The sequence below is a fragment of the Nicotiana tabacum genome, chromosome 9 (genome assembly GCF_000715075.1).
Source record: "Nicotiana tabacum cultivar K326 chromosome 9, ASM71507v2, whole genome shotgun sequence".
In the NCBI taxonomy this organism is placed as follows: Eukaryota; Viridiplantae; Streptophyta; class Magnoliopsida; order Solanales; family Solanaceae; genus Nicotiana; species Nicotiana tabacum.
Window position 1 is genome coordinate 120,131,308 of NC_134088.1, and position 24,707 is coordinate 120,156,014.

The 24,707-nt window shown below is 36.5% G+C and overlaps 2 protein-coding genes across 21 annotated transcripts; both read left to right on the top strand.

Annotated features, from left to right (window-relative positions):
* The first annotated feature begins 682 nt into the window (after window positions 1-682).
* On the top strand, window positions 683-23,006 carry LOC107795256 (uncharacterized). 20 transcript variants are annotated; one of them, XR_012695057.1, is made up of 6 exons: window positions 689-2,798; window positions 4,048-4,142; window positions 4,341-4,394; window positions 5,281-5,383; window positions 5,876-5,957; window positions 14,268-15,408. XR_012695057.1 is itself a non-coding variant. In XM_016617852.2 (4 exons), exons 1-4 carry the CDS (start codon window positions 916-918, stop codon window positions 5,889-5,891), a joined length of 2,067 nt encoding a protein of 688 aa, XP_016473338.2. In that variant the 5' UTR covers window positions 689-915; the 3' UTR covers window positions 5,892-8,153. The 20 variants fall into 20 exon arrangements, 2 of the variants coding, with proteins under 2 accessions (XP_016473338.2, XP_016473339.2); XR_012695053.1 differs by lacking the exon at window positions 5,281-5,383 and having other exon boundaries at window positions 5,857-5,957; window positions 14,268-14,413; window positions 14,538-15,408; XR_012695061.1 differs by lacking the exon at window positions 5,281-5,383 and having other exon boundaries at window positions 14,268-14,413; window positions 14,682-15,408.
* On the top strand, window positions 8,555-10,808 carry LOC107795257 (uncharacterized). The gene is made up of 4 exons (XM_075221299.1): window positions 8,555-9,239; window positions 9,402-10,106; window positions 10,194-10,312; window positions 10,398-10,808. The coding sequence occupies exons 1-4, from the start codon at window positions 8,555-8,557 to the stop codon at window positions 10,806-10,808; spliced, it is 1,920 nt and encodes a 639-aa protein (XP_075077400.1).
* Window positions 23,007-24,707: the final 1,701 nt, after the last annotated feature.

The window sequence follows — 24,707 nt, forward strand, 5'->3', positions numbered from 1 at the left end:
AAGACAACAATCAGTGAATGTGTTATTTGGTCACCAAATGTGAATGAAGCTGTTGAATAACACGTTCATGGGCAGTGGTCTTCAAATAATTGTTGATCATTAATAAGGGCGGCTCAACGGAACTGGTGGCTTAAAACTAAAATATATTAAAAGACCCTAAAATTTCTTTCATAATATCCATATAATATTGAGTCCAAAAAAAAATAGTGAGAGAACAACATATAATATGTGGGTTAGACGTAAGTCATATGGTATTGAACTTCCTATAAAAAATATAGCATTAAACGAAAATGGTAAAAGGATTGAGCATATTATCGATCGTGTTTTGAACCTTACGATACTTGTCTCTAGGATTTCTTAGTTTAAAAAATGAGACACAAAAGATCTTGATTACTAATATGAGGATCTATCAAATGTGACAAAAGGAATAGCTAATTTAGAGAATTTGATTTGAAATTAGAAAGTAAAATAGTAAAAAATATGAAAAAAGAAAGAAAAATAGAATTGATGAGAAGATAAATATATTATTTAATTTAATGAGAGAAAAGTTTTATCCTATTAAGTCATCCATTCCTATATTTACCAAATTTAAATAAATATTAGAATTTAAAATATTTTATCAATAATTGTATAAATATAAATTACATATATTATATAATGATATAGTAGTACTTTATATTTTTGGGGCCTTAATTATTTGGGGACTAAGGCAAGAGGTTCACTTGCCTTACGCTAGAGCCGCCCTTGATTCTCTGCACTTCTCTTCTCAAGTAAGTGAATCTTTGTCAAATTGCAGGTTGAAACATGATCTAGAATATCAGATTTTTCTTGAGAAAACACACACAACACACACACATACAGAACTTTCAATTCTATAGAATTTACCAAGATCTGATTTAAAGATCAGCCCCCAAAATGTCTTGTTTGGCACTTTCCCTTCAACCCACAAATGGGCATGACATCCTACTCCAAACCCGTGAATGGTTCCCTCCTTCTCGTGCCCTAATGGCCCTTTCCGCTTTTCGCCGAACCCGCCTTGCCTTTTCCAAACAAGTCCACCCACCCACCCCCTCCGACTCTTCTTCTGATCCTTCTATGTCCCTTGGTGATGATCCGCTCGCTGCTTCTTCGGGTCAAGTTATTGTTGGTGTCGAATCCAGGTACCGTGTTGTATACCGCCTTGTTAACTCAATTTATGTCCTTGCTATTACCACTGCTGATGATAATAACGACAAAGAAATGGTTGTTAATAATGTGTTTGAGTGTATTAGTATTGTGAATCAAGCTGTTTCTGTGGTGGTTACTGCATGCCGGGGTGTTGATGTCACTCCGGAGAAGTTAGCTAAGAAGTACGCAGAGATATATATGGCTTTGGATATTGTGTTAAGAGGAGTTAGTAATATTAGGCTGGCTGCTATGTTGGCGTCTATGCACGGGGAGAGTATTGCCAAGATGGTGCATTCTGCTATTCATACGGAGAATAAGATCAGGGGAGCTGATAGTTGGGTGAATGTGGAGGCTCATGCGTTGGAACAAGAAGGTGGAGTGGAATCATTCTCAAAAGTCTTGTTTGAGTTGCCTCAGGAGACGTTGGAGGCGGGTGATGAGGTGGCAGCATCGTTGGCGATTACGGGTGGAGAAAAGGAGGAGGAGAAAATTGAGGAGATTGAGGGGGAGAAAGATCCATTTGCTGCAAGTGATATGATTAATAAGCCGGAGTCTTTGGTGGGTGATTTTAAGAAGGATAAGGATAAGGATAGTTCGGATGTATCGAAAGCATTGGCAGGGCTTGAGGTGACTACCTTGCCACCTGCTGCAGCTACCCAGTCAACCCATATTGGTGTGGAAGGGTTTGAAGGGGATTATGGTGGGATAGAGTTTAGTATTGACGGATCAACTCTGCAGCAGGATTTTGAAGGGATTAATGATGCTTGGGGTGGTGGATTAGATGCTTCAGAGTATGTGGGAACGAAAAAGGTGAAGAAAGATCAGGGTCTTGGTGGGCTTGAGTTACTGGAGACTAGTGAACCACCTAAAGCTGCAGCTGGAGCTGCTACTGATGGTGGTGCTGGGAAAAAACTTGAGGATATTTTGGTGAAGAAAATGAATGGTCCAGAAATGTTCATCACCGAGGAGATCAGTGCGGAGTTCAGAGAATCGTTGCTCGCTAGGGTTGGGTTGATGGGCGTTGTTTTCTTAAGAACACTGCCCCCGAAGTCTTCTGATGATAAGGAAACTGAGTTTTCCTTCAAGGTTGAAGGCACCGCTGGTGTTAAGAGGTTTGTCATGCAAAACTCTCATGTGAGCAGCCTTGGAAATGGTTTGTTTCATGTGAAGACAGCACCTTCAAATGAGCCTATACCTATTATTAAGTACAGTTTGCTGCCGCGTTTAACTCCATTGCCTTTGAGGATTCGACTTGTTAAGCGTCTTAGTGGGACATTACTTTCTGTAATGCTGCAGTACGTTGCAAATCCTGATCTTCCAGTTCCATTAACCAATGTAACCTTTGTCCTGAAATTGCCAGTAGACCCCACATTATTGAAAGTTACACCCAAAGCTGTATTGAACCGGTCTGAGAGAGAACTGAAATGGCATGTTGATGAGATCCCACTCAAGGGTCATCCTGGTAAGCTGAGGGCGAGGTTCCCTATAGATATTAATGATGATGATGGTGGGGAAGAGCTAGTGCTTTTTGGTTACGTAAAGTTCTCATCCCAAGGGCCTAGATCTTTGTCTGGCATTTCTATGCAGCCAGCTATAGAGGGCAAGGCCGATTTTTATGAGGTTGATCACAGGTATTCAAGTGGAGTTTACACATGCAATTAAGCATCAAAGATTTTTTATTTGTTGGTTTCAAAATTGTGTTTTTTGCTTTCTATCTTCTCGACATGGTATGAGATGTCAAAGTATTTGCAGCTTTCTTTGAATGTATTAGAATGTAATCTAGGTGATCTTTTCTTTTGAGGAATTCTTGTGTTTAAATCTTCTCAGTCGTTCTCTTTATGTAATGGTATGTGGTCCAAATAAAATGTTTTGTTTTCTGGGTCTTAACATCCGTACCTTCTCTTGTTTGTGAGAGAAATTCTGGAACATTTTGTCCTGGGAATCATCATAAGCAATCTGTCACATTTGTTGCTTTCTTCATATAAATGTAGAAGTGTTGTTTCATGGCTGTGGTTATCTTGGACCTTATATGCAAAGGGTGATTCATTCACTGCACTGCCTGAGAACTTTTTGAAGAAATTCTGGTGATTAAACAATCAACTCTATTTGTCATCAGTAGAAGTGTCGTTCGGTTGCAGAAACTTATGTTTGCACCATACTTATTTGGATCTTGGCTTATGGAGTTGTTTTTCTTGAAATCAGTAAATATTTTTGATCTATTGCTATTGGCTCCAATGTTGTGTCCTCCCTGTACTTAAAGTCACGGAATGTGGATAGGACTAGGGATACATTGTTGGTCCGAAATTCAGATTGAATCTGTACAATCTGCAATGTATTTAAATAGTTAAAATAAATCATATTAGCCATTAATGAAACTCCCATTTGTCCACAAAAGAAGAGTCCGGCAAAACCAAGCATTGAACCTGTGGATGTGCATCAATCCCTTGAAAAAGGTTCTCCGTCCCTCCTCGTCTACAGGCACTAAAATTGACACCTAGAGACAATTTTTCCACACCTTTGTACTTTGCATTTGCAGTAAACTCTCGGTCAAGTTCCCTGGTTCAGTGAATGCCCTTCTACAAGGACACGTTTAGGTTGTGTTTGAAGTACAGCTGAGCTTCAAAGAGCATTATCTGTACTGAAGAAAGCATACAGTGATAATATGCGAAAAATGTTGCATGTAGGCCCTGAGTCTTGTTCAGCGGTGTCTAAACTATTAAAAGAAGAGGATACTGAAGCTTGGGGCTTTGAACCATATGGTTTAGATGAAACTGATAGCAACTGCAAGGCTCTTGTTCACAAAGGGATTTTGCTAGTAGCAAATATCAAGTTTTTACTTCCCTACCTTTCAAATTTCAAAATCATTCTCTCTTGTCACAGTGTTGGATGCAGCGGATTAATGATCTCCAAGATATCTAACAAGACACTTCCAGAGTTGGCAAGGGTGGCAGCTGATGGTTTAGTTATTTTACCTGGTAAATACTGATAACTTTGGTCATTACAATTTTCTTAAATAGTTCAGCTGGTACCCTATTTTGGAACTGGTGATGTTCAACTGAGGTAGGGTTACTCTGGCATATTATTTACTATAAGAAGGCAGTTATTGCTGTGATGTTTGACCTTATAATAAAAACCATTTGACATGTGGCTAAAATATTTGATTGCGTTCTTAGGTTATCTTGGTCACCAAAGGTTAAAGTGGCGGAACTATCAAATTTGGCTGCCCAGTAAGTCAATGATCATTTTTTTGTATCGCTTAAGTATATTTTGATGATGGTATCTCTCTTTCTGTAGATTTAATATTCATCAACGATATATCATATTTGTTTTAAACCAGAGCTGACGCTTCCATTGCATATGCTATACTCAGACCTAATTACCAAGTTCTGTGTCGTGCATCTTGACTTGTACACCTATCACTGCAAGAAAGTGATGATACAACGGTATTTATTTAGTGACATTTGAATAAATGTTGGAAAAAAAATAATTTAATTACACCTATAAAAATGCTGTAAAAACGGCTTTTGATGCAAAATGTCAAAAACATTGTGACTTTTATATCGAATGTCATATTATTGGTCGATATTACCAACGTTTACAACTAATGTTGGATTTTTTTAATTGTTAAATGAATCATTATTTATATTTAGCACTAGAATAGAAAAACTACTGGATGCATAAATTTTATAATCAACAAAAGAGTTCGGAACAAAAAGAGGTTAAAATAATCTATTTAGGTAAGTTTAATGTTGTTTGTACAATTAGAATAAGTGAGTACTCTTCTAAAAGCAATACAAACAAAGCATAAGACCAAAAAGTCTAGAAAATTAGAACCATCAAAGGCCACTCTAGCACTCATGTGGGTTGTTTGGAGTGAGAGGAATATGAGAGCTTTTGATGGAGTAGAGAAAGATCTTGTACGCTCGAGGAGTAGCCTCTTTTCAGTTTTCCCTTATTTATTTTTGGGTGCACCCATGAAGTTCTTATTTGTATAGAAGATTGGGTGTCATTCGTAGAAAATCATGTTCTCTTGTAAGGTTTTCTACTTTTTGGTATACTCCTTGTATACGCGCATCTATTTTGCTCTTTTTAATGAAATTTATTACCTTATAGAAAAAAATGATTAGCCAAGATATTGCCACCAGAAGACACCCAATTCGTAGAAGCACCAAACCCCCGATTGAATACCAAAACCAAATAGAAGTCTATGATGCAGGTATTTCACAAATCTACTCTATCTTTTCTCAAATCCCGTCCAATTTTTCAAACTTGGTCGACTCTGGCTCCATAATGCATTCGCTCTCTACAAATTAAGTCTATCAAAGAATATGGAGAGCTTTGGACTAGTTTGGAGATTTGATTTTTTTTTTTGCTTTAAAGGTTTTAGGGCTTCCCTCATTTGAATTTCCTAAAATTGTATCTTTCTTTACTAATTAAAAATTTCAAACTACCGATGATTCTTAGTATTTTATCAAGCTTGGACTGTGCGTAAGGCGAGTGCTACTATTCCTCTAATTGAGATCCTTACTGATTGAAGAGATTTGGAACCAATAGCATTACAGATACGTAGAGATTGTTACTAAGATTTGGCGTTGGCTCTTGATTTATTCTTAAAGTAATTCTTATACTATGTTCGCACATTATGTAATTTCACGTGAATCTCTGTACATTCTATCTATCAGTCGATAGTTCGCCATTTGTTTTGCAGTTTGACGAATACATGAAATGGAGGCAACAATACTGGAATAACATTGATATAGGGTTCAAGAATCTTTGTGAGGCTTTTGCAGGTTCGAATCTATTTTCTATTTCGTTTAATAATATGGAGAGCTAATTCTTTGTTATGTAGGAGTCAGAAAAGTGTTTTTGTGTTCTAAAAGTATTTTGGAGGTTTCTTGTTTCCTAGTTAATTAGGCTCTTTATATTTGTTTGCATTCTAAAATAGATCTAGATTAAGTTAAATCAAATATTAATTTGTTATTAGTTCCGTAAAAGTTGGATTTACTCAAAATTCTATTCTGTCCTTGTTTGATTATTTTATTTTTTGGGTGTCTAGTAGTTTGATATTGCTTAGCCACCATAAAATGTTAAAATTTTTGGTTCGCAAGATTAACTTTAGAAAAAGAAATTGAATCAGGATATATTTTTTTAATCATTATTATGGACAATATCTTTTAATTCATTAGTAAAGTATGATGTAAATATGCATATGTTGTGATTTATCCTTTCTAATTTCTGAATATTATGCCTGTGTATATTTATTTTATCAATGTGTTTAGTTGATGATGAATGGCATACTTTTTTATTAACCCCCCCCCCCCCCTTCTCTCTATATATATATATTAATGAATAAGAATAGGATAAACATATTGAATAAGAATGATTCTTTATACTAGAACGGAGCCAAAGATTTTCTTCATTTTGCTTCATTAGATAGGCTTGATGCATCAAAAATCTTGTGTTCATGCCGAAAGTGTCGTAATATGAAATTTGTTCCAAAAGATTTTATTATTGAACACAATGTGGTTGATGGATTTCTAACTAGTTACAATACTTGGATTTTTCATGGCGATATATCATCTTCGTTAATGTCCTTTAATCAATTGGATAGGGGCGATGAAATATAAGACTTGTTACATGATATTTTTTGAGTTCCTCCTACAAGAGACTTTGTTGATATGGACAGTACTGATGATAGATTTGGTCGGTTAAATCAAACATAGAAGGAGGTTTGATAAGAAGACTGAAGAATTTTTTAACTTAATGAAAGAAGCTAAGCGTGATTTATAATTGGGAAGCAAATATTCATTACTTTCTTTCCTTGCTCGTTTATTACATTTAAAGTGTCTCAATGGGTAGAGCAACAATTTATTTTTCATGCTGCTAGAGTTGCTAAAAGATTTTCTGAAGGTAAAACATTGTCCAAGTCCTCTAATGTTTGCAAAGAATTTTTTTAAAAATTTAGAGCTTAAATACAAACAGATACATACGTGTCCACATTACGGTATGATCTATTGGAATGAGACAAAAGATAGAAGAGATTATAAGTTCTGCAAAGCTCCAAGAAATAAACAATTTGTAGGTGCATCAATTAGTTATAGCTCAGAAACCTCATTAAATTCCAACAAAGGTGTTTAGATGTTTTTCATTGATACCAAGACTTCAAAGGTTATTCATGTCATCTAAAACATCTACTCAAATGAGATAGCATGCTGAAGGTCACACTAGAGACATAGTAATGCGAAATCTTGTTGATAATATTGCTTAGAGACAATTTGATAAATCACATCTAGATTTTGCTCGAGATCCTTAGAATGTTAGACTTGATTATCTTCATATGACTTTAGTCCATTTAAGTCTATGTCTATCTCACATAGCTTATGGCCAGTTGTCTTGGTTCCATGTAACAGTGTTATAAATAGCGCTCGCCGCAGCGCTAATAGCGTGAGGCAAGGCGAGACAGTGTCGCCACAGAGCCTCTGTTGCGTTGCGTTTCAAAATAGCGCTCTCCTCTGCCTGTGTGGCGAGAGGCGACAGTGTCGCGAGAAGTGACCATAGCGTCGCCTTTTGTTTTTTTTTTAAAAAAAAGAAAAAAAGCAAAGACTCAACAAAAAGGGTCGCTATTAGGGCTTGACAACATAGCTTCTTCAACTTGAACAAAACAACAGAGCTTCTTTGACGTTCTGAACTCGCGAGCCATCGTCTGCCATCGTCTTCTTCTTTCAGAAGCTTGAGGTTCCAGCCATTGAAAGACCAGGTATGCTTCTTCTCTTTTCTTCTTTCTTCTTTCTTCTTTCTCCTTCTTCTCTTCTTCTTTCTATTTTTTTTCCTCTGTTTTTTGTCGAAAAGAACAGAAACAGAGGTCTGTTTTCTGCTCTATTTTTCGAGCAAAATACAGAGGTTTCTTCTTCTCTTAACAGAGGTCTGTTTTTGTGCTCTATTTTTTTTGGTTCTGTTTTGGCAAAATAACAGAGGTTGTTTCGAAACCCTGTTTTTGCAAAATAACAGAGGTTGCTTCTTCTCTTAACAAACGTTCTGGTTTTTTCAGGCCCCGTTTTGTTTGCTTTTTGCTTCAATTATTGACTTATAGAGTAGAATTAATTGCATATTGACTTGATAATTTTTTTTTCAATAAAATAGCGTTGAAATGACTTCATCCGATAGTAATAAACGAAATGATATAGCTTGGAATTATGCTATACAAGGCTCATCAAGATCCGCAATTAAATGTGTGTTTTGTGAAAAAACATATAATGGTGGGATAACTCGTCACAAGCAACATTTGATAGGTGGATTTTAAAATGTAGTACAATGTCCCCTTTGTCCGCCCGAGGTTAGGGAGGAAGTAAAAGCGTTTGTTGATAAGAAAAATGTGACAAGAACTCAAATGAATTTTGAAGCATCGGTGAATCTAATTGATGAAGATGATGAAATGGATGAAGATGGTGAAATGAGACCTCCCCCCCAAACTCATAAGGTATCTTCAAATAGTTCTTGTGGGTCATCCACGACGGCACGTACAGTGACAAAAGGTCCTCTCAATCTTTATTTCTCGGCAAAACAACAAGAAAAGGGAAAAGGTGAAGAAGGTCTAGATTTAGAAGCCAAGAAGATTTTGAGGGACCGCGCCATAAGTGCCTTTGCAGCATGGATGTATGATTCAAGGCTTCCTTTCAACTGTGTTAACTACAAAACTTTTGATAAATTCATTGAGGCCGTAGGACAATATGGCCCAGGAATGAAGCCTCCTAGCTATCATGAAGTTAGAGTAACTCATCTTAAAAAAGAGGTGAAGAAGATAGACCAAATTATTGAGGAGCATAAAGTGGAATGGAACAAGTTTGGATGTTCCATTATGATGGATAAATGGACAGCACGGAATGGAAAAATGATCATAAATGTGTTGGTGAACTCTCCAAGAGGGAGTGTTTTTCTTGAATCTCACGATGCTAGCAACTCTTCTACGGATGGAAGCAAAATGTACAGCTTGTTTAGAAAGACTATTGATAAAATTGGAAAGGAAAATGTTGTACACATTGTTACAGATAATGCTAGTGAGAATGTTAGTGCGGGTAGGATGATGGACTCCATGTGCTACCCATTGTATCAACTTGATGTTTGGTGACATATTCAAGGAAAACCCATATGCTTCAGGTAACTTTAATATAGTTATTTATACTTATGTCCTATCCTATTAAGTATTAACTATAAAATTGTTATTGTTACTTTTACAGTTTTCACTAAGGCCGTCAGGGTATATTCTTACATCTGTCAGAGGCCGTTGTTGTTGAATTTGATGAGGAAATTCACAAATGAAAGAAATTTGGTGAGACCGACCAAGACTAGATTTTCAATGGCTTTCTTAACTTTGCATAGTTTTTACTTGCAAAAGAAAAACTTGAGAAAGCTAGTTCTTTCAAATGAATGGAAAGATAATAGATATGCAAAGGAAGTTGCGGGAAAGGAAACTGCCAAAGTTCTTATTTCTCCATCATTCTGGAATGACGTCGTTCGAGCTCTTAAAGTTGGTGGTCCTTTGATTAGGGTACGTCGTATGGTGGATGGGGAGAGAAAACCACCAATGGGCTATCTTTATGAAGCTATGGATAGAGCCAAAGAGACTATTGCAGCGTCATTTGAGGGAGATGTTAGAAAATATGAGAAAGTTTTTGAGATAATTGATATCAGGTGGGAGAATCAACTCCATCGACCTTTGCATGCAGCAGGCCATCTTCTGAACCCAGGATTATTTTACAAGAACACTAGAGATGAAACTTTGGCTTCAGAGGTGTGGATTGGATACCATGCATGTCTTGAGAAGTTGGTCCCTAATTCAGCGACGATAGATCAAATAGGGGAGGAGTTTGGTAGGTACTCACAAGCAGAGGGCCTATTTGGTTTACAAGCGGCCATTAGAGCCAGAGACATAAGGTCGCCAGGTAACTAACTTTAATATAGATATCCTTATAACTTTAAATTAATTTATTTGATTTATACTTATTAACTTTTAAAATATTTTTCTATAGTTGAATGGTGGAAGCAATTTGGACATCAAACTCCAAACTTGCAAAAGTTTGCCATCAAAGTACTAAGCCTAACTTGTAGTGCATCTGGATGCGAGAGAAATTGGAGCGTATTTGAGCATGTAAGAAGTAGATTTATTATATTAATATATTCTATATTGTATTATTATTAGTATCTATTAATTAATCTAAACAACTTATGCGCAGATTCACTCCAAGAAAAGGAATAGGCTTGAGCTATCGCGTCTCAATGATCTAGTGTATATTAAATACAATAGAACATTGAGGCGACGTTATGAAGCTCGCGATACCATTGATTCAATTTTGTTGGACAACATTGACGAGGCAAATGAATGGTTAACTGGAGCCCCCCAAAATCATGAAGATGAACAAGTGTATGGAGGAGATGATCTTGATTGGGGTACTGTTTCTATGGCAGCTGGAGTTGAGGAGAATATCTATGATCTTAGAGGGAGTTCTTCAAGTTACAAGGGAAAGGGAGTAGCAAGTTCAAGCCGGTCCCTAATTGATGAAGACTCCGAGGATGAAGAAGATGATAGCCAATATAATGCTAACATTCATGAAGTTGTAGAATTTGAAAATCTTGAAGAAGAATAGATGTTGCTTGTTTTAGACTATTAGACTTTAGTTTATGAATCTACTATGAGTCTATGACTATCTATTGAGTCTTTAATTTTTGAATGATATATTTATTAATATATTATTGTTATTGAGTTTTTAGTTATATGTATATAATATTTTATGTTTTTGTATAAATTGTCGCTTCACATCAAAAAGGCGAGCAATTCGCTGCGCGCCTCTCGCCTCAGTGAAGCGGGCCCTCGTCGCTATTTGTCGCCGCACGCTATCCAAAATACTGCCATGTAATTTGCCATAATGGTTGTGCATGAAACCAATTGTCTTGGTTCCATGTAATTTGCCATCATGGTTGTGCATGAAATAATTATATATATTATACAAATACATTTTTGGATACTAAGTAAATTGAACAAGCTGCATAATTTCTTGATTAAATTAATTGCTAACAAGAATGTATTGCAAAATGCAGCAGAAAACTCCAAGTATTACGGAGAAGCTATTTTGTTTGGAGAAAATGAAAGAAAGTTGAGGCCTTTAAGTTAGTTTTCCCAACTATTTATGCCAAAATTGATATATAATAGGTACTAAAAGTATATGCTATGTAAATATAGGAGTTTTAGGTTAATTTTCCTAACATTTAATATCTGAACCATACAACTTTGTGTAAACCTTATAGAAAGAAAGGTCAAATATATCATTAGATTGTGATATTCTCTTTTAGTCTATATTTTTTATGAGTCTTGATCTAGTGATCAATTAATAGGTTGAAGTAAAAGTGTTGAGATAGTTTAAGTTCGTCAAAATGCTAGTTTTTATTCAATTATACTTTTAACATTCGATCACTCCTTACTAATGATCATTTGACATTCAATTTAACTTTATACTATCTGAACATCGTATATATGCCATTTTATTAGTTGACAACAGAAAAAAGATTTTTTTCCCAAGGAAGTTGAATCAATTTGTGAAGATTTGTAATCAGGAACAAGAATTTGTTGCCGGTTCAATATTTATTACTCAATTATAAAGCAAATAAAAGGAAATTGTTAAGGGTGATTTATAATATGTTAAAAAGGACTAGAGGCCTAAATACACTGCTTTCAAAGTTTTGGGAATGATATTGAATAACCTATTGATGGAGGATAGAATTGTCCCATTTCAAATAGTTCAAGGGTAAAATTGGCCATTTTTCATCTGAGTTGGATTAATCGTTAGTGAGGAGGGACTTTTTGTGCTACTTTGGCTAATGACGAGGCATTTGTATGTCAAATATGAATTGGAGGAGAGAGTTGTCCCATTTCGAATAGTTCAAGGGCAAACATGGCCCTTTACCCTATTATCAATGATTATTGATGGCTTTATGCACCGGGCAATGATATTGATGTCTATCTACGACCTTTAGCTAAGGAGTTGAAAGAATTATGAGTTGGTGTTGCCTCAAACAATCATATGTTTCGGATGCGTGCATCATTGTTCTGGGCAATCAGTGATTTTCCAAGCAACTTATTGTGATATGTGAAAACTATTTTGATGACACTTTAAGTTACCTAGTGCTAGGAAATCACTAATTGTCCAATAGAAATGATGCATGCGTCTGGAACATGCAATTTAATGCATCATAGTTGTCAACACTAATCTATAATTCTTTTAACTAATTAACTAAGAGTCATAAATAGATATCAATAACATTGTCCACCGCACAAGGGCCATCAATAATCATTGCCAATATCATATATGGTTGTTTCGTGCACAATTATAGTGGTAAGTTATATTGAATAAAGACAACTGATCATGTGCTATTTGAGATAGACATAGACTTGATCTTCCTAAAAAGAAAAAGAGAGACATAGACTTGGATGGACTAAAGCCAATCCAAATCTAACATTCCGAGGACCTTGAGCAAAAGCTAGATGCGATTCGTCAAATTTTCTCCAAGCAATACTCTCAGTAGGAAGTCACATTACTTCGTTTCTAGTGCGACCAAAAGCATGTGATCTCATTTGAATAGATGTTTCAGATGACATGAATAGTTTTTGAAGCCTTGGTATCAACGGAAAATATCTAAACACATTTGTTGGAATTTTTGAGGTTTCTGAACTACAACTAATTGATCCATCTTCAAGTTGTTTGTATCTTAAGCTTTGCAAAATGTACTATCCGTTCTATCTTTTGTCTCATTCCAATAGATCATACAATCATTTTGACATGCGTGTATATTTTTGTGTCAAAGCTCTAAATCCTTAATAATTTTTTTCTGCATCATCAAATGACTTGGGCAATGTTTCACCTTCAGGAAACACATCGTTTAGCAACTCTAGCAGCGTGAAAAATAAATTATTTTTCCACCCATTAAGACACTTTAAATGTAATAGACGAATAAGAGAAAAAAGTAGCGAATATTTACTTACAAGTGATTACGCTCAACTTTTTTTATAAGACACGCTCAACTTCTTTCAACTAGTTAAAAAATTTCTCAATCTTATTATCAAACCCCCACATTGATTTGACCCACCAAATTCATCACCATTACCGTCCATCTCAACAAAGTCAGTTATAGAAACTAGAAAGAACTCCAAAATCATCATGTAAAAAGTATAGTATTTCATCGTCTCTATCTAATCGATCAACAAACATTGATGAAGATGATGCCTTACCATGAAAAATTTAAGTAGTATAAATATTTGGAAATTCATCCGCCACAATGTGTTCATCAGTCAAATTTATTTGGACAAATTTTATATTACGACACTTTCAACATGGACATGAGATTTCAGATGCATCAAGCCCATCTAATAAGACAAAATGAAGAAAGTGTTTGGCGCCATTCTTAATAAAAGATCAGTCCTATTCAATATGTTTTCCAACTTTTATCCATTAAGAATATAGCCGTCAACATCATAATTGTGGTGGTCTGCTTATACATACAAATCAACTAAAAAAGTACCTATTCATCATCAACTAAAATGATAAAATAATTATGTATAGGCACAATACTCAGGATACTACTCCATACTTGTTAGACATCCAAATAAATAAAATCATCTAACAAGTATGGAGTAGTATCCTGAGTAAATCTAACTTTTACAAAACTAATATCAAATTAGTATTTGCTTGAACTTAATTTTGATCTATTTTAGACTGCAAACAAATATAAAGAGCATAGATAACTAGGAAAGAGGGACTTCGTTAGCTCCCTAGTCTTGGTAGCATTTGTACTTATTGCATCTTCTTGATGCCTTACTAATGAAACCTTCTTGCTTCATCTAAAGAAATAACTAGAATAAAAATCCTTGTAAATACTTTCAGAACCCAAAAATACTTTCTTGACCTCCTACATAACAAAGAATTAAATCTCCATACTATTAAACGAAATAGAAAGTAGATATAAGAACCTATAAAAGCCTCCCAAAGAATACTGAACTCTATATCAATGTTCTTCCCGTACTGCAAAACTTACGAAGTTTGTGGTTGCAATAGGTCGATAAGAATACCCGATTCTTTTGGAAGATGGCAATGTGAGTATAAATTCCCTTGCTCATGGGATGTAAACACACAGAAATATAAGAAGCCTTTTCTTCTTCTCAAAATTTACATGGTATCAGAGCCATTGCTGTCTTTTTGAGGTGAGTTATCTCCCAGCACTAGTTTTTCGTTTTTATCAAAGAGATCGAGTTTTCTCTCTTGGTGGCTGTCCACAATACAAACTCCTTCTGGTCAGTTTTGTTTTTGGGATTTTTTTTCTGTTAGGGTCACTGGAACATTCCGAGCCTATCCCTACAAGTTTTGATTTTTCCGTTCACCGGAGTTAAGGTTCACTCGAGACAAATTTGGTTTCCCGCGAGACAGATTATTTTTGAGCAATTTTCTTCAGATTTCCTTTTGATTGGGCAGAAATATGGAGATATGCAAGGAGACGGTTTCTGGAGAAATCTTGTCTTCGAATGAAATTCAGCTTCTTCGTCGTCTCCTAGCCAAACTTGACTCCGCTAATGTTGCCACATCCAATCATGTGCAATCAGGTACTGCCTTTGCTGCTCACCTTAATTCTTGGATTGTTGATTCTGGTGCAAATAGACACGTGACAGGCTCTTCTAAAGGCATTCAAAACTATTCTCCGTGTCCCAAAGGAGATAATGTTAAAATAGCCAATGGTTCTTTAACACCTATTTGTGGAACAGGTTTTCTCATTTGTACTCCTAATATTAAACTACCATCCGTTCTCCATGTCCCTGAATTCCTTATCAGTCTTTTATCTGTTAGTGCCATCACCAAAGCTCTAAACTGTAAAATTGGGTTCTTTCCCAATCAGTATATTTTTCAGGATCTTCAAACAGGTAAAAAGATTGGCAGTGGTAGATTGTGTGATGACTTGTATATATTAGATGGAATTCAAAACTCTGGTCAAGCCTTTTTTGGGGAAAGTAAGGATGTCAACCAAGAAATAATAAAGCGGCATAGACGGTTAGGATACCCATCATTCTTTGTTTTGAAGAAGTTATATCCCGATTTGTTTTCAAGGACTCGATTTGAATCTTTGTTCTGTGATGCGTGTGAATATGCCAAGCATACTAGAAACTCTTATCCTGTGAGTGATAATAGAAGCACAACTCCGTTTATGACTATTCATTCTGATGTATGGGGTCCTACCCAAACTGTTTCTTTGTCTTGTAGTCGATGGTTTGTTACTTTCATTGATTGCTGCACTAGGATGACTTGGGTATATTTGTTAAAAGCCAAAAGTGAAGTTTTCTCTTGTTTTCAGTCATTTCGTAAGATGATTTGTACTCAGTTTGATGCCAAAATAAAAATCTTGAGAACTGACAATGACAGCGAATATAAGGATAAAAGATTTGGTGCTTATTTGGAGTCCAATGGGATAGTCCATCAGACTAGTTGTTCTTACACTAGTGCACTAAATGGGGTCGCTGAAAGAAAAAATAGGCATCTGTTAGAAGCAACAAGATCTCTTATGTTCACAATGCATCTACCAAAACTTTATTGGGGGGATGCTATTCTAGCGGCTGCCTATCTTATCAACAAAATTCCACTTAAACCCCTCAATTTTCAAAGTTCGCTGGAAGCTTTAAAGAGTAAGAATGAATGTATTGTTCCTTCAAAGGTGTTTGGGTGTGTTTGCTTTGTCCGCACTAGAAATTCTGGAAAACTTGATCCTAGAGCTTTAAAATGTGTTTTCATTGGGTATTCTCCGACACAGAAAGGTTACAAATGTTATCATCCTCCTTCTAGGAGATCTTTTGTTAGTGTAGATTTTGAGAAGAAGAAAAGGCTTCTTGTATTTCTGCGTATATTTACATCCCATGAGCAATGGAATTTATACAAAGCTCCTAATGCTAATTAAGGAAATAAAATAAATCCATACAATCAATCCAGCTATCAAATCAAATCAGAATAAACTCAGATCTCCTAAATATAATCAAATATCCTGAAACCATGCTAATCAACACTCCTAAATCAAGTTTCCTTGAATCATGCTAATCAGCACTCCCCTTCAAGTTGGTGCAAGATGTCGCACATGCCCAACTTGCAACTCAAAGTATCGAAAGTTCGCTTGTTGAGACCTTTGGTAAACACATCAGCTAGCTGTTTTTTCGATGGCACATGAAACAAACTTAAGACACCAGTTGTAACTTTTTCTTTGATGAAATGTCGATCAATTTTCATATGCTTTGTTCGGTCATGCTGGACTTGATTATGAGCTATACTGATGGCAACTTTATTTTCACAGTACAAGGAAAGTTTTCCTTTTTCATACGGTCTCAATTCCTGTAGTAGCTTTTGTAGCCAAATCAGTTCGCAAACACCCTGGGCCATAGCTCTATATTCTGCCTCCGCACTTGATCTAGCAACTGCACTTTGCTTCTTGCTTCTCCAAGTAGCCAAGTTTCCTCTTACGAGCGTACAGTAACCGGATGTTGATCTTCTGTCATCTAGAGATCCAGCCCAATCCGTGTCTGTAAAGGCATATATTTGGAGGTGATCATGTTTGGAGAAAAGTAAACCTTTCCCTGGAGTAGACTTCAGATACCGCAAAATGTGAAAGACAGCTCGCATATGAGAATCTCGGGGATCATGCATGAACTGACTCACCAGGCTAACTGAATAGGCTGTCTGGTCTAATGTGGGAGAGATAAAAGGGTCTTCCAACCGGCCTCTGATATCTCTCCTTATCAACTGATTCTCCAACTCCGCTATGTAACTTGTGATTGCTTTCAATGGGCGATTCTGCGGGTCTGCAACCTGTTTTACCGATTTCTTTCAAAAGATCTAGAATATACTTCATTTGAGAAATAAAGATTCCTCTTTTGGATCTAGCAACCTCAATTCCCAAGAAATACTGCAATTTTCCTACATCTTTGATCTCAAATTCATGTGCCAACAACTTCTTCAATCGAGACATCTCCTCTTTGTCATCTCCTGTCATTACTATGTCATCAACATAAACTATGAGAAGAGTGAATTTACCCGTTTGATGTCTTATGAAGAGGGTGTGATCAACATTGCTTTGTTGGTAACCGAAGGAGATCATTGCTTTGCTGAATCTGTGAAACCAAGCTCTGGGGGATTGCTTCAGTCCGTATAAGGCTTTCTTGAAGCTACATACCTTTCCTTGACTCTGTGCAGTATCAAATCCAGGAGGAATCTCCATATACACCTCTTCTTCTAAGTCTCCATGAAGAAATGCATTCTTCACATCAAACTGTTGCAAGTCCCAATCAAGACTAGTTGCACAAGATAAAAGAATTCTAACAGTGTTCATCTTAGCAACAAGGTCAAATGTCTCTTGATAATCCACTCCATAAGTCTGAGTGAATCCCTTGGCCACCAATCTTGCTTTGAATCTTTCAATTGAGCCATCAGCTTTGTGCTTCACAGTAAAGACCCATGTGCAGCCAACCAACTTCTTGTCTGGTGGTGAAATGACAAGTTCCCAAGTCTCATTTTTTGACAAGGCCTTAATTTCTTCAATCATAGCTTGTTTCTATTTAGGATATGCAAAAGCTTCCCTCCAATTCTGGGGAATAGATGCAGAAGAAATAGACAAGGCAAAGACTCTATAGAAGGGAGACAAAGAATTATTGGAGACAAAATTAGATAAAGGGTGTTTGGTGGTGCAAGATCTGACTCCTTTTCTGAGAGCAATACGTTCATCTAACTCATTAGGAAATGTAGATAACTCACCCGTAGAAGAAGGTTCAACTTTGGTAGATTGCATGATCCTTCTTCTGCTCTATTTTTCGTTGAGTAAGTTTTCAAATCAGGCCTATCCAAACGCCCAATAGTCTCCCCCTGAATTCTTTCTCCAATTTCACTTTTCCCTGTGACAATGTCATCAAGAGGTCCAGTAATGGAACTAGGTAGAATCACCTCTTCCTCCTTACTGCTCTCCCCCTGAAGAGGTGATGAGGTAATACAGAAATAAGGCTCAGATGAAATAATGCTAATCAACACTCCTAAATCAAGTCTCCTTGAATCATGCTAATCAACAGTTACCTTTCGAGAATCTGAGCCTTATTTCAGTATTACCTCTTCAGGGGAGAGAGTAGTAAGGAGGAAAAGATCATTTACCTAGTTCAATTACTGGACCTCTTGATGACATTGTCACAAGGGAAAGTGAAATTGGAGATAGAATTCAGGGGGAGACTATAGGGCGCTTGGATATGTCTGATTTGAAAACTTACTCAAGGAGAAATAGAGTAGAAGAAGCCATCATGCAATCTACCGAAGCCGAACCTTCTACTGGTGAGTTATCTACATTTTCTAATGAGTTAGATGTGCCTATTGCTCACAGAAAAGGAGTCAGATATTGCACCACGAAACACCCTTTATCTAATTTTGTCTCTTATCATTCTTTGTTTCCCTCCTATAGAGTCTTTGCCTTATCTATTTCATCTGCATCTATTCCCCAGAATTGGAGGGAAGTTTTTGCAGATCCTAAATGAAAGCAAGCTATGATTGAAGAAATGAAGGCCTTGTCAAAAACTGAGACTTGGGAACTTGTCACTTCACCACTAGACAAGAAGTTGGTTGGTTCCAAATGGGTCTTTACTGTGAAGCACAAAGCTGATGGCTCAATTGAAAGATTCAAAGCAAGATTGGTGGCTAAGGGATTCACTCAGACTTATGGAGTGGATTATCAAGAGACATTTGCCCTTGTTGCTAAGATGAACACTACTAGAATTTTTTTGTCTTGTGCAACTAATTTTGATTGGGACTTGCAACAGTTTGATGTGAAGACTGCATTTCTTCATGGAGACTTAGAAGAAGAGGTGTATATGGAGATTTCTCCTGGAATTGATACTGCACTGAGTCAAGAAAAGATATGCAGATTGAAGAAAGCGTTGTACAGACTGAAGCAATCCCCAGAGCTTGGTTTGACCGATTCAGTAAAACAATGATTTTCTTCGGTTACCAACAAAGCAATGCTGATCACATCCTCTTCATAAGACATTAAACGAGTAAACTCACTCTTTCATAGTTTAATATTGATGACATAGTAATGATAGGAGATGACAAAGAGCATATGGCCCGATTGAAGAAGTTGTTGGCACATGAATTTGAGATCAAGGATCTTGGAAAATTGCAGTACTTCTTAGGAATTGATCCAAAAGAGGAATCTTTATTTCTCAAAGGAAGTATATTCTGGATCTCTTGAAAGAAACTGGTATGAGACAGGTTGCAGAATCACCCATTGAAAGCAATCACAAGTTACAAAGCGGAGTTGGAGAGTCAGTTGATAAGGAGCGATATCAGAGTTTGGTTGGAAGATTCATTTCTCTCCCAGACATAGCCTATTCAGTTAGCCTGGTGAGTCAGTTCATGCATGATCCCTGAGATCCTCATATGCAAGTTGTCATCACATTTTGCGGTATCTGAAGTCTGCTCTAGGGAAATGTCTACTTTTCTCCAAACATGATCACCTCTAAATAGAAGCCTTTACAGACGTGGATTGGGCTGGATCTCTAGATGACAGAAGATCAACATCCGGTTATTGTACGCTCGTAGGGGGTTACTTGGAGAAGCAAAGTGTAGTTGCTAGATCAAGTGCAGAGGCAGAATATGGAGCTATGACCCAAGGTGTTTGCGAACTGCTTTGGCTACAAAAGCAACTACAAGAATTGAGACTGTGTAAAAAAGGAAAACTTTCCTTGTACTGTGACAATAAGGCTACCATCAGTATAGCTCATAATCCAGTCCAGCATGACCGAACAAAGCATGTGGAAATTGATCGACACTTCATCAAAGAAAAAGTTACAACTGGCGTCTTGAGTTTGTTTCATGTGTCACCGGAAAGAAATCTAGCTGATGTGTTTACTAAAGGTCTCAACATGCGAACTTTCCATACTTTGAGTTGCAAGTTGGGCATGTGCGACATCTTTGCACCAACTTGAGGGGAAGTGTTGATTAGCATGATTCAAGGAGATTTGATTTAGGAGTGTTGATTAACATGATTTAAGGAGAATTGATTATATTTAGGAGATTTGATTTGATTTGATAGTTGGATTGATTGTATAGATTTATTTTATTTCCTTAATAAACATTAGGAGCTTTGTATAAATTCCCTTGCTCATGGGATGTAAACACACACAGAAATATAAGAAGCCTTTTCTTCTCAAAATCTACCATCAAAAGGTTCTGTGGGCGTTAAGACGCTAGGCCCTGATGGCTTCTCTATGGGATATGTTGGGAGGTGCTCAGTCCTGATCTTCTTAGGGCTCTAAACCAGTTTCATGAACAGGAGTCATCGGAAAAAGTCTTATGCCTCTTTTGTTGCGCTTGTGCGAAAGAAGAATGAGGCCAAGGAATTAAGAGACTTTAGGCCTATAAGTCTTGTTAGGAGTTTCTACAAGATTTTATCTAAACTACTTTTGGAAAGACTGAAAAGAATTATAGGTAAATTGGTTTCTCCTCACCAGCTTGCATTTATTAAAGGCAGGCAAATCACAGATGTTCCAGTCATTGCCAACAAATGTGTGGACAGTAGGCATAAACGCAGGAAGCCTGGTATTCTATGCAAGTAGATACTGAAAGTGCTTTGATCATGTCAATTGGGCATTTCTTCTCAATCTTCTTTCTGATATGGTTTTAGTCCCAAATGGGTCAACGGGATATCTTTTTTGCATCTCATTAGTTAGGTTCTCTTTTTTGATTAATGGTTCTTCCTAGGGATTAATTTCCGTCTTAAAGAGGCTTAAAGCAAGGCAATCCCCTCTCCCTGCTCCTTTTAATTTTGGTGATGGAAGGCCTTAGTATTATGTTGTGCAAGCCAGGCAACCGAATTAAATCATGGTTTTTCAGCTTCAGTCTATGCTTCCTGTAATTTGGGCATCTCCCATATTCTTTATGTTGATGAATGTGTGATGCTGAAGTTAAACAGGTCCTCTTTCTCAGGGATTTGAAGCCGTCTCTGGACTACAGCATTAACTACTCCAGAAGTAGTCTTTCCAGCGAATGGTCCACAATATTAACTTTTTTATTGACACTTTGGGTGGTAATACCGACTCATTTGCCAACCTTTACATCTCATTTCGTCATGCCTTGCTGGGTTTATGTTTATGGAATTAAGTCATATAAATTCATCATATGGTCAACCTCCCAGGCCTAAAGTGTCCTGCAATTGATGTATAAGCTCTTATAGTCACTACTATTGCTTAACAATTGTCGCACACTAGCCCCTTGAGTTAAGGCAGTGTTAAATATCTCAGGTAAGAACATTTTAAGATAAGAGCATCACACTGGCCATCCTCCTAGAATCTTTTTTTTTTTAATTAGTCCTCCCAGAATCTAATTTTATTCACCCATCCAAATATAATGAATACTGATTCAAGAAGTCTTCCCAGTTCCTTCCTGCTTTCTTTCAAGAGCAGCCTAGTCTGTTATTTTTTTTCTGAGCACCATCCTCCAAATGGACTCTTCACAAATGTCTTTTTGCTCCCAGGGCTTTGATTCAACAGTAGGAGAACTGTAAGGGTCAGGCGCACCGCGCACGTCACAAGTTCGACGGTTGTTTCAAATTATGCACCGATAGGGGATTTCTAGTTTGTGAAAGAAAAAGAAACCTTTTTCATGATTGAATTGCAATAGCCACTTTACCGAGAAAAGCTCGGGTCTGGCGTTGGCCATCCCATGGTAGTGTTAAAAGCAATGATTAACTTTTGTTCATCTCTACACCTTCCCTTAAGAAATCCCACTGTAAATGTCTTTCCATGAAGTAATGCGAAGTTGTACGATTAATAGACACATAGCATGAGTTGGCAGGTTCGTCAACAGGGATTTGGTGAGCGTATGTCTCATTTGCTAACGTGGACGCTGCTTCTTCCATCCTGCCAATTTGTTCTCAGCTTTCTCTTATAGGCTTCCAATCCCTACATCCAAACAGATTTTGTTATTTATTTACTTTTGACAGGCAACAGATTTAGTTGTTTAAGCATGTGTCTGACTCTTAGTTTTTTCCCCTCTGAAGCAGATCTAGTTTGGTTTCTTATATTAGAAATGTTACTTTCTTTATCTTGGTTTTCTGCTTTGAACTTCTTAGCGACTTGGCTTACAATCATACGGAGATTGAAGAAAGTTTTGATGTAGAATGATACTCAGTAGTAAAATGATTTTGGTAGTGACAGTGCTTATCCCCATTCTTTTTATACCAAATGCCAGTAAGCTTGCTAAGCTAGAGAAGTCATAGAGCTCTTTGTTTTTCTTAATATCATGTATGTATTAATTAATGGATATCAGTCCAGTTCAGATATGAAAAAGAAAAAGAAACAAGTCTTCATATTGACATAGCTGTCTCTGTTAGATGTAAAATGGTTCTTTTATAAATTGTTTACTTGTCGGATAGAGGACATCATTGAAAAAGGGCAGCAGTAGAGCAGACAGAAGGAACGTCACTAAGCTTCCTCTCTTTGACCCGTCTCCTCTTGTCCTTCCTTTTTTTGTTGCTGTTATGGATATTTATAGGTATTGATTGATATCATTGTCGATGCCGGACTGAGCTCAGGAAAAGGTACCAAGTCAGGGCGTGTAATACTAAAAAGAACTGTTCCTAGTCTGTCCATCAGGAAATTTAAGGTAATACCAACTGAGCTACAAAATTATAAGAGGCAAGCGTGCATTCTACTTTGATGATTCTTGGTTCATCTATGTCATACTATAACTTCTCTATTTTTGTCGTAAATGCTTAAGCCAACTTAGGACACATGTCTACCTTTTTCTGTAGTTTTTGTTCTACATCTCTATAGTTGTGAAGGCAATGATTGCTGTATCTCTTCAAATTGCAAAAAGAAAAAGAAAGAATTCTTCAGTAGACATAGCTGTCTGTGTTAGATGTTGATCGGCTCTTTTATACATCGTATACTTGTGGTGCACTTGTGGCGTGAGCGGCTATCATAGAGGACATTATTGAAAAAGTTGAGCAGCTGAGCATCTCCTGAAGTTACAAGACAGACGAAAATATGCACCCCCAATGTCATTAGCACTTCCTCCTTTCCCTCCTTATTTTATTTAATTACAAAGTTTGAGAATTGAGGTGTAGTAGTTGTTTTTGTTGTTGGAAGGCATTCATGTCATTGTCGATGCACCCAAGGAAGTGCCAGACACTTTACCAAGTCAGGACGTGGAAATACTAAGTGATCAACACTCGGCACACTACCCAATTCGGATAGACCGATTCGTACAAGAATAACCTATATGTCTAATAAATACACACATACGCATTTTTGAAAAATTAATCATTTTAAGTGATTAATACCATACATGAAATATAATCTTTAAATTCATTTTTATTAATTGAATATATATAAGATAATAATGTTTCTTTCATGCATGTCATATGAATAACTCTCGATTACAACCTAAAATAATGACAAGTGTCTATGGAATCTCTAAGACATAAGGATAAAATAAATATTGGGAGAATTCGAGATAAAGATAAAGGAAGGAAACAACATGACGACTATCATGGAAATAAAGTGGTGCCTTACCCTTTTACCCCAGGAAGAGAGTCATTATAGCCACGCTTATTATAGCCACGCCCACTCATCACGCACTACACCTTATTTGAAATATGTAAAGTAAGTGGTGCCTTGAAATGAGGCCTCCAATGCCTGAGTACACCACCACAATACTTAATAAGTGTCATACACTCTTATAACTCGAGTTCTTGGGACAAGGCTTTATAAAATATATGCAACTAATATTTTATACAAAACGATAAGTGATTGCATAAATTTATACTCTTTATCATTTTAAGTGAAAAGACTGGTAAAATATAAATCATAATATCAACTTTTTAAGAAAATCAGGTATTACCTTTCACCCCTGACACTGACATAAACAACCAGTAGTTGATCAACCTAGCAACATGTATTTGACCCTACTTGTCCGGAGCATAATGCGGTACGAGTCGACTTAATCTCATTACTTTAAGGTAATGATCAATTGCCCTCACAATAGGGGACTTTATCTCACAAACTTCGGCTTATCCTTGGAATGTGTTCCTACATCGGCACGTGTAGTTCCATGGCAATGAACTCAAGATTTAAACATATCTCGGCAGTTTTCTCTAGTAATTCCCAAAATATTTGATATTCCAAAAATGGATTCATAGTCAAATAACCTCAAAATACCTATTTTATCAAATTATGACATTTATAGTCAATCCAAAACATTCGAACAAAATTAAATAAAATTCTTTATCATTTCATAATAAAGAAATTAATAAAATAATATTTCAATTCTTAAAGATTTAACAAGTGATATTTTAAAATGTAAAATTTTTAAAAACATTAAATTCTCATTTCATAAAAAGATAACAATAAACTTAAACATTTAATCCCTTTATCATCAATATAAGTTTTTAATAATAAACATATAACACTAGCCTCAAGTAATTTTACCAAC